Source organism: Arachis ipaensis, chromosome B4 (assembly GCF_059453495.1).
Source record: "Arachis ipaensis isolate K30076 ecotype BB chromosome B4, ASM5945349v1, whole genome shotgun sequence".
NCBI lineage: Eukaryota > Viridiplantae > Streptophyta > Magnoliopsida > Fabales > Fabaceae > Arachis > Arachis ipaensis.
The window spans coordinates 13,204,724-13,215,322 of NC_142439.1; the positions used below are offsets into that span (position 1 = coordinate 13,204,724).

The 10,599-nt window shown below is 31.7% G+C and overlaps 1 protein-coding gene across 1 annotated transcript; it reads left to right on the forward strand.

The window, feature by feature from the left end:
* Nucleotides 1-7,640: 7,640 nt before the first annotated feature.
* Nucleotides 7,641-8,356, forward strand: LOC107636075 (uncharacterized). Its single transcript, XM_088483422.1, has 3 exons — nucleotides 7,641-7,829; nucleotides 7,905-8,120; nucleotides 8,222-8,356. Exons 1-3 carry the CDS (start codon nucleotides 7,641-7,643, stop codon nucleotides 8,354-8,356), a joined length of 540 nt encoding a protein of 179 aa, XP_088339548.1.
* Nucleotides 8,357-10,599: the final 2,243 nt, after the last annotated feature.

A 10,599-nucleotide genomic window follows, 5' to 3' on the forward strand; every position in this document is an offset into this window, starting at 1 on the left:
TGTGTGGAATAATATGGTGATGGTATAAACTTTGTTGATACAGTCGGAAGAACAAGGGAGAAGCATCGGTAGAGGAGAGTTATGGATAAAAGTGCACAAAAAAACGATGGCTCCTACATCAATGATGAAGCAAGAGTAATTGGTGTAAGTACTACTAATTTTTTCATTTATAGTTGTGTGATATTTTAATGATTGTATTTGCTAATTTGTGTCTGTAGGAGAGAATTGAGGAGATTGAGCAACAGGATGAGTCTTCTAGATTGTTGTCTCAAAATGATTCCATTGCTCAGGTTTTTGGAAAAGAGAAACCTGGCAGAGTACGTGGTATGGGTGCTGGACCGACTCCTAGTCAACTCTTTGGTTCGAATTCACGTGCGCCGGTCAACGGAGTCCAAGTAGAGGAGACCCAGAGGAAGCTGCTAGAACTGCAAGCAGAGCTGGAACGCGAGAAGTTGAAGAGGAAGGCGATGGAGGATGCTCTGATTTATGTGTACCAACGCCAGGGTGAGGAGCTCCCACCAGAGATCGCTGCAGGGATGAGTTCCGTGGAATGATAGAGTGGAGAATAATGTAGTAGGATTGGAATTATTTTGGGTTGAAGCAAACTTTTTTTGAATTAGACTATACAACTCTTTGTAGAGATTTGTTTTCTTCGTACTTTCATGAATATATTATTTTGTTCTGCAGATAATTGTTTTTTTTAACTCTTAAAATAATAAAAAATAAAAAACACAAAAAATAGGTCTATAATATTTTAAAAAAACTTTACGATTTATTTAAAAAAATCCAAATTTTCTTTTCTTATTTTTCTTTATTTAGTGGCGGTTTTAAACCGCCGAAGAGTGTGAATTTATCTGATTGGTATTGCGGCGGTTCATAGCCGCCGGTAACTGTGCCGGAAAGGCGGAAACCTTATTTCTGTTTCGGGCGGTTTTGAAATCGCCCAAAACACGCATCCACTCGAAAACAACATAGAAAATAGTAGCGGTTTTAGAACCGCCGGTAAACATGAAGAAAATCGTGTCACTTGCATATGCCGGCGGTTTGTTGCACGACCGCCACGAAATTTTGATTTAGTGGCCGTTATACCGACGGTTATTAAAAATTGCCACCAAACTTATTGCCGGCACCAATATCCTTGGCGGTATGATAAACCGCCGGTCATTGATTTTGAGGCGGTTTAAAACCGCCGCTAATCAAGAAAAAAACCGCCGCCATTACGCGCCTCCCTTGTAGCTGATAGAGTAATTAAACCATAATTTTTATAATAAAAATATTATGTGTACATAAAAAAAAAGCTATAAAATCATCTATTAATTATTATGTATTTATGTATAGATACATGCATTGTTTAACTTATTTTTAACGTGTATTTTATTTTTCAATATGTATTTTATATAGGTAATTATTTTTTATATACATTTAGTATGATTGTTGTTATAATTATGTTTTATTATTGTAAATTAAAATGTGATTAGTTTTCAGAATATGTTATTCATAAATTCAAACACTAGAATAGTAATTTAAATAATAACATCTATTCTATTATATAAAAATCAGGTTTCTACATTTAATAATAGAATTGACATGGTATACTTCTGAGAGTGTTTTTTGATTTGTTTCTTTTAATGATTCATTAAATATAAATTATTATGATAAACTAATTGTATCAACTAATTGATTTGATTAGATATTTAAATATCACATAATTTATTATAATTTATATAAATTTGATTTGGTAGTATTTCTTAATTTATTTCTTTTAATGTTCTATTGGTATTTTTTAATTTATTTCTGTTAATTTATTAAACAAAATTTATTGTGTGTACTAATTAATTAATTTTATTAATTTATTTGTCATTAAAATAATAAATCTATGAATAAAATAGGCAATTGATATATTTTTAACTAATAATTAAATCAAATCAAATAAAATCATATATATTGAGCCAAATTCAAATAATGTGAATTAAGAACTAAATTAAAATAAGATGATTTCTTACTTATTAAAATTGAATATAATAGATACAAATTAATTTTGTTAGATAATCATAGTCGTCTGGTCTATTATATATAGATGGCCACACAAAATTATAAGAATCATTATTTTTATCGCTTTTGCTATTTCAACTTTTTTTTTTCTTTCTTTTTTTTATGTATAATTTTTTATTACGTATAAATGTACTCGAATGAGAAAGTACGGATGAGTGTTTCATTGATTGTTTGTTTGATGAATATATCTCAATTTAGGCATTCTACCACTGTGAATGAAAGTTGACCTGTAATAATTCAAGGTAGCCAGTATATTTTTTTATAGTATTAGATAAATGAATATTTGTTAAAATAAATATACCCATTATAATGAATTTATTTCTAAAAAGGCGGCAACTGCGCTGAATGATAATAAAGCCAAAAGTCCCATGCATAGTCTATGATCTAAACGAGTCGCACATACACCCTAGTACAGGTTCCTCGGCGCTGAGGACATCCCCGAAGAGCGGGGGATTTTGTGACATTTCGGATTGGCTGTCTTGTGTTTCTAATTTACAGGTCCGCGAATTTATGAACATATTAAGCCTTTTTAGTTTTTTTGAGTTCTCTTTTTTTTTTTTTTTGAGTTTGAAGGCACAAGATAATAAAGGAAAAGTCTAGGGGCCAGCAACTTTGTTAAATTCTGGCCAGCATGTAACCAGCAAAGAAAAGTGAACCATTGGATGAAATCTCACACCATTAAAACCATCATTGATGGCTATTTGATGGCTACAAATCACAAAAGTTGCTGGCCCCCTAGCATTCCTCGATAATAAAATAGGTTGTCTTTAATATCACCAGAAGCTAAATATAATAGTTTAAGTAAGCACCATTAATTATGTTTATAAAGTAATTTTGTAATAATAATAATGTGATTTACATATTAATTTTTTTGAGTAAATTCATTTCAAAATATAAATTAGACTCAATTACGCTAAAATTTTAAAGGTAATAATATATAGAATTTCACAACAAAATTAACATTCATTAAGGAAATAAATTTATTTATGACTCTTTCCTAATTATAAATAATAACAAGACTTATGAAAAAATATTAATGTCATTATTCTTATTAACTAAACCATAATATTAGGTAGTTGATAGTTTTATAGGCGGAAATTATTAAGTAATTACGTAAAAATTAGCAACGAACAAGCAATAAAGATTCATAAAAAATCTATTATATATTATTAATTTTATAATTAAAGTATGTCAGATATCATATTCTCATCTATTCTATTATATAAAAACCAAGTTTCTACATTTAATGATGGACTTGACGTGACATGCTTTTGAGAGTGTTTAGCAATTTATTTCTTTTAACTCATTAAATACAATTTATTATGATAAATTAACTATATCAACTAATTAATTTTATTAGATATTTAAAAACACATAATTTATTATAATTTATATCAATTTTAATTTGGTAGTATTTTTTAATTTATCTCCTTTAATGTTCTGTTAGTATTTTTTTAATTTATTTTTTAATTTATTAAACTAAATTAATTATACTAATTATCTGTATTAATTAATTAATTAGATTAATTTATTAATTATAAAAATAATAAATCTATGAATAAAATAGGTTCTTGAGATATTTTTCACTAATAATTAAATCAAATCAAATCATATATATTGAGCTAAATTCAAATAATGTGAATTAAGAATTAAACTAAAATAATATGATTTTTTTACTTATTCAAATTGAATGTAATAAATATAAATTAATTATGGTCTTCTAGTCTTCTATATATAGATAGCCATATAAAATTATAAGAATCATTATTTTTTTATCACTTTTACTATTTCAACTCTTTTTTTCTTTTTTTTTTTTTTATGTATAAATGTACTCAAAATGAGAAGGTATAGATGAGTGTTTCATTAATTGTTTTTGATGAATATTATAGCCCGAAAATATCTCAATTTAGACATTCTATCACTACCGATGGAAGTTGAACCTGTAATAATTTAGGGTGACCATGATATTTTTTTATAGTATTATATAAAAAAATATTTCTTAAAATGAATATACCCATTGTAATTAATTTTCTTTGTCAATTTGTTATCTTTTACCTAACAAACAATATCCATGTTGAATATATTATTTTTATCATAAGCCATACATAATTGATTGATAATTTTATATATAAAAATATTCCTGTGGTAACTAAATACTATATTGTTATCTCGCTAAAGTTAATTCTCCTATAATTATGTCAATGTATAGTACTATCAGATGAAAATTGATTAGATTCAATTTATTTCCAACGAGATGAATGACCTTTTAGGCCTAATCAAGAATTTTGGTCAGGGTCTGTTGATCGAAAAAATATTATTCGATGAAAGCAAATCGATTCGAAATGAGTTAGAGACAGTTTCTCGAAGATGCATGCATAAGCAAGGATCGAGAATAATGAGCGCTAGTTGGATTTCGAATAACTTGTTATTCGATTAAACCTTTTCGAGAGGGGGAATCGAATTGAGCATTTGAATGGAAGATTGAACAGTCACTGTAGTGGAGTGGTTAAAAGCTTTTATCACATGAGAAAATCATGGGAAACGTCTCCAATCAAATGGCGGGAGCAGTTATCAAGGGGAAAGTATTTGAAAAGTTCAAATTTGTAATTAATTGTAATTGATTATAATTAATTGCTAGTTACTAAAGGCAGACTATAAATATTAGGAAGCCTTAGCAAATCAGGGTTGGAATTTTTACTCAGAAAATACTCAAGCATACTCACATCCCAGGGAATTCCTGAGTCTGCAATCGAGTAACTTTTCTGTAGGGTTCCATCCTCTTTCATTCTTTCAGTTTATTTTTCTGTAAACTTTATGTTTCAAGTAAATCTATTTTCCAAGTATTTTTTATCTTCATCTTTGTCCAATTTACATTTTTGTATTGTTGACTTCTAATTCAAAGTCCTTTGATCCAGTCAAAGGCATTTTATCGCTTTCCTTTAATTTCAACACAAACATTTCTGTTTTCAATATATTTTCTTTTCAAAAATCTTCATTTTATTCTTTTCTTTGATTTATCAATTTTAATTTATTTTTATTCCCAATTCCGGTCTAATCGAAGATGCTTTGATGCACTTTTAGAAAACTGGTACCTGCAAAGAGGAGTAGGTTTCGCTCCCAAATCACTAGATATCGAACCACCATCGATTTGCTAAAAATTGACAAAACAAATTGGCACGCCTGGTGGGACAGTTTTTAAATTGAAGTGTGTCAAACAACCTTTTTTCCAGTATTACTTAGTGTATGCGATTATAGAGTGGGAAAATCATTCACATGGCTGATGAGATATTGATTGTGAATGGTGGTTCATCCACTAATGATAGCATACCAATATCTGTGCAACAAGTCGACGTGTCCTCACGATCGGAGGCTGCAATTGGAACTGAAAGTATAGTAGTTATAACTATTCAGACTGGAAATGTTGGACGTAATATTCGTCCACATGGCCCTACGCCACTGTATCAGCCTCCATTAACCGTTGGTTGGCCTCCCTATGGTTTTCCTCCTGGTTATACCCCACCGGTGGGATGGTTTTATCCCACCTATCCGCTTTGGGAATGCAAATAGAGTTAATAATACTCAAAACCCACAGCAATATTCTGAGTATTCTCGTGATTATAATGTGGGCTCTACTTTGAATGCTGCTAATTCAATGGCAGTATATCGACAACAAGTGGAGGAAAATCACCATAACTTAGTTAATTTATTGACCCAACAGATGACTACAATTCTGAATCCTATGATGGCCGATCATGAATCAAAATTTCAACATCTTGCTAGACAAGTCGAGAGGATTGCTTGAATTGTTGATTATGATGATGGTGAAAGGCATAATGCCAGGGGAAATAATGAAGGAATAGAAAATGTTTTTCAAAATGAAAACAATGTTTTAAATCAACAAAACCCTTATGTAATTCCCCGAGGTCAAAATGCTGATGATGTTTTAGCCAGGTTACGTGCTAATCATGGTGGTGAACGTTATCAAGTCACTAGAATTGTGGAAGAAGTTTTGAATCGAGTTGGGCTTAATGTTGGTTTTATGAATCGACCACATTTTGTGTTTGCTTTTTCCCAAGTTGTTCATATGGCTGAAGTGCCAAGAGGGGTAAAAAGTCCAAAAATAGTCACAAAATTTGCTGGTGAAGTTGGAGAATCAACTAGTGAACATGTTGCTTGTTATTTGGTTGAGATTGGAAACTTAGCTAATGATGAAAATTTGAAAATGAAGTTTTTTCCTTCTTCGTTGACGAAGAATGCATTTACTTGGTTTTTGAATCTTAGACCGAATTCAATTACAACATGGAATCAGTTAGAAATTGCTTTTCACGCTCAATTTTATCGAGGGGAAATGAATGTAGTAGTTACTAATCTAGTGGCTTTGAAACGTGAAAATGGTGAAACTATCGATGATTATTTAATACGTTTCAAAAACGCTAGGAGTAGATGCTATGTGTCATTACCCGAAAGTGAGGTAGTGAAAATAGCAACTATGGGGTTAGGATTCTATATGCGCAGAAAACTGCTCAATGTGCATATTCCTGATTTAGCCCATTTGGCTGAGAAGGTTCGACAAACTGAACTCATGAAAAAAGAGAAAGAAAAGTATAGAAATGAACAAAGATCAAAGAGTAAATCCTTTACTCGAAAAGAAAAGGTCGCTTATGTAACCATGGAGTCCTTAGAGGAGGAATTCGATTTCGAAACAGAGGTCGATTTGGCCGAACTTTAAAAAGGTCCTCCATATGCTTGTTCTTTGTTGAAGAAATAGCCAATAATGAAAAGTCGAATGATTCAAAACTGAAAAGTGGAAAGAAATATAGTTTTGATATTTCGAAATCTGATTAGATTTTTAATGTGTTGCTTAAAGATAAACAATTAATTTTGCCTGAGGGTAGAACTTTGCTTTCTGTGAAAGATTTAAAAGGAAAGCCTTACTGTAAATTTCATCAAGCAACAAGTCATTCGACTAACAGTTGTGTCCGTTTCAGGGACTTAATTCAAGAAGCGATAATGGAGGGACGGTTGAAATTCGATGATGGCAAGAAAGAGATGAAGGTTGATGTGGATCCCTTCGAGGTTGAGGCCAGTTATTTGTGGATCCCTTTTATTGTTAGGACCAGGATGTCAGCAACCTCACACGGCTCCATCTCCGGCTTCAGCTACCCACGACTCTGAAATGCTCCCACGGTGATAGTGTCCCTGCAACTGCACGCCCGTTCCTTCCTCTACGCAGTGTACCAAGGCATGCTCCACAAACGAGCACAACTAACATTCAGAATTCGGAGCCAGGCCACGTAAACTTGGCAGCCAATGCAAATAACGTAGATTCACTTGATCAACAAGCTGATGACCCCGCTGTTGATTCTAGTGCTCAGCGTCACAAAAGACGCAAGACTATAGAGTTTTGGGCAGTTAAGATAATCGGTAATGTATTTAATAATTTTTCTTTGTCTATCAAATTTAGACTCTATGCTATATATTAATTTTTTCGCATGCTGTCCACAATGGATACACATATGACGTATTATACTTGACATGTAGATTCTGACGGCACAATCAAGCCAGCAAGACTAAGCGTGAGAGAGGCTATGGAACGGCCTAACGGTAGGAAGATCGTGCTGAGGTTCAACAGGGCAAAGCAAGCAATTGGAGACGAAGCTGGACTGTTGAGTGGCGTGCTTGGTCTGTTGGGAACTGACTATGGAAAATTTCCTACCTGTGAAAGAAGTTGGCGTAAGATTACCACTAAAGACAAGGTTTACAACGAATGCATCAAGGTAAATGTTGATATCCCCTTTGAGTTAAATATGCTTATTCTTATAATTTTTGACCAATAATTATTATCTGTGTAGCAAATTTTCCACTTTGATGAAGATATTGAAGGAACTATCAAGAAAAATATTTTGAAAAGTATGGGGAAGTCTTGGAAGGAAAGAATGCTGAGGTTGTACGATACTTTTTATGAGCCAACACTTATGACTGAAGAAAACATTGAGCAACGTCCGCCTAGAATCGATCGAGAGCATTGGAGATGGTTCCTTAACTATCGCGCCGAAGAGGAGACAAAGGTAATATAGTAACTCATTGGTACACAACATTACAAATTATTTAGCATTGAGTCTTTTTTAAATTAGATTCTAATTGCCCTTTGTCTCTGATGAACCAACAGGAGAAGTGCAAGAAAAATGCGGCTAATCGATCAAAGCAACTATATACCCACATTGGTGGGTCGAAAAGCTTTGCACGGCGGATGGAAGAAGATGCTTTACTTTTTTATTCACTCACCTTAAAACTATTTCTATGACTTAAGTTCACTTGATTGTGTGGAATAATATGGTGATGGTATAAACTTTGTTGATACAGTCGGAAGAACAAGGGAGAAGCATCGGTAGAGGAGAGTTATGGATAAAAGTGCACAAAAAAACGATGGCTCCTACATCAATGATGAAGCAAGAGTAATTGGTGTAAGTACTACTAATTTTTTCATTTATAGTTGTGTGATATTTTAATGATTGTATTTGCTAATTTGTGTCTGTAGGAGAGAATTGAGGAGATTGAGCAACAGGATGAGTCTTCTAGATTGTTGTCTCAAAATGATTCCATTGCTCAGGTTTTTGGAAAAGAGAAACCTGGCAGAGTACGTGGTATGGGTGCTGGACCGACTCCTAGTCAACTCTTTGGTTCGAATTCACGTGCGCCGGTCAACGGAGTCCAAGTAGAGGAGACCCAGAGGAAGCTGCTAGAACTGCAAGCAGAGCTGGAACGCGAGAAGTTGAAGAGGAAGGCGATGGAGGATGCTCTGATTTATGTGTACCAACGCCAGGGTGAGGAGCTCCCACCAGAGATCGCTGCAGGGATGAGTTCCGTGGAATGATAGAGTGGAGAATAATGTAGTAGGATTGGAATTATTTTGGTTTGAAGCAAACTTTTTTTGAATTAGACTATACAACTCTTTGTAGAGATTTGTTTTCTTCGTACTTTCATGAATATATTATTTTGTTCTGCAGATAATTGTTTTTTTTAACTCTTAAAATAATAAAAAATAAAAAACACAAAAAATAGGTCTATAATATTTTAAAAAAACTTTACGATTTATTTAAAAAAATCCAACTTTTCTTTTCTTATTTTTCTTTATTTAGTGGCGGTTTTAAACCGCCGAAGAGTGTGAATTTATCTGATTGGTATTGCGGCGGTTCATAGCCGCCGGTAACTGTGCCGGAAAGGCGGAAACCTTATTTCTGTTTCGAGCGGTTTTGAAATCGCCCAACACGCATCCACTCGAAAACAACATAGAAAATAGTAGCGGTTTTAGAACCGCCGGTAAACATGAAGAAAATCGTGTCACTTGCATATGCCGGCGGTTTGTTGCACGACCGCCACGAAATTTTGATTTAGTGGCCGTTATACCGACGGTTATTAAAAATTGCCACCAAACTTATTGCCGGCACCAATATCCTTGGTGGTATGATAAACCGCCGGTCATTGATTTTGAGGCGGTTTAAAACCGCCGCTAATCAAGAAAAAAACCGCCGCCATTACGCGCCTCCCTTGTAGCTGATAGAGTAATTAAACCATAATTTTTATAATAAAAATATTATGTGTACATAAAAAAAAGCTATAAAATCATCTATTAATTATTATGTATTTATGTATAGATACATGCATTGTTTAACTTATTTTTAACGTGTATTTTATTTTTCAATATGTATTTTATATAGGTAATTATTTTTTATATACATTTAGTATGATTGTTGTTATAATTATGTTTTATTATTGTAAATTAAAATGTGATTAGTTTTCAAAATATGTTATTCATAAATTCAAACACTAGAATAGTAATTTAAATAATAACATCTATTCTATTATATAAAAATCAGGTTTCTACATTTAATAATAGAATTGACATGGTATACTTCTGAGAGTGTTTTTTGATTTGTTTCTTTTAATGATTCATTAAATATAAATTATTATGATAAACTAATTGTATCAACTAATTGATTTGATTAGATATTTAAATATCACATAATTTATTATAATTTATATAAATTTGATTTGGTAGTATTTCTTAATTTATTTCTTTTAATGTTCTATTGGTATTTTTTAATTTATTTCTGTTAATTTATTAAACAAAATTTATTGTGTGTACTAATTAATTAATTTTATTAATTTATTTGTCATTAAAATAATAAATCTATGAATAAAATAGGCAATTGATATATTTTTAACTAATAATTAAATCAAATCAAATAAAATCATATATATTGAGCCAAATTCAAATAATGTGAATTAAGAACTAAATTAAAATAAGATGATTTCTTACTTATTAAAATTGAATATAATAGATACAAATTAATTTTGTTAGATAATCATAGTCGTCTGGTCTATTATATATAGATGGCCACACAAAATTATAAGAATCATTATTTTTATCGCTTTTGCTATTTCAACTTTTTTTTTTCTTTCTTTTTTTTTATGTATAATTTTTTATTACGTATAAATGTACTCGAATGAGAAAGTACGGATGAGTGTTTCATTGATTGTTTGTTT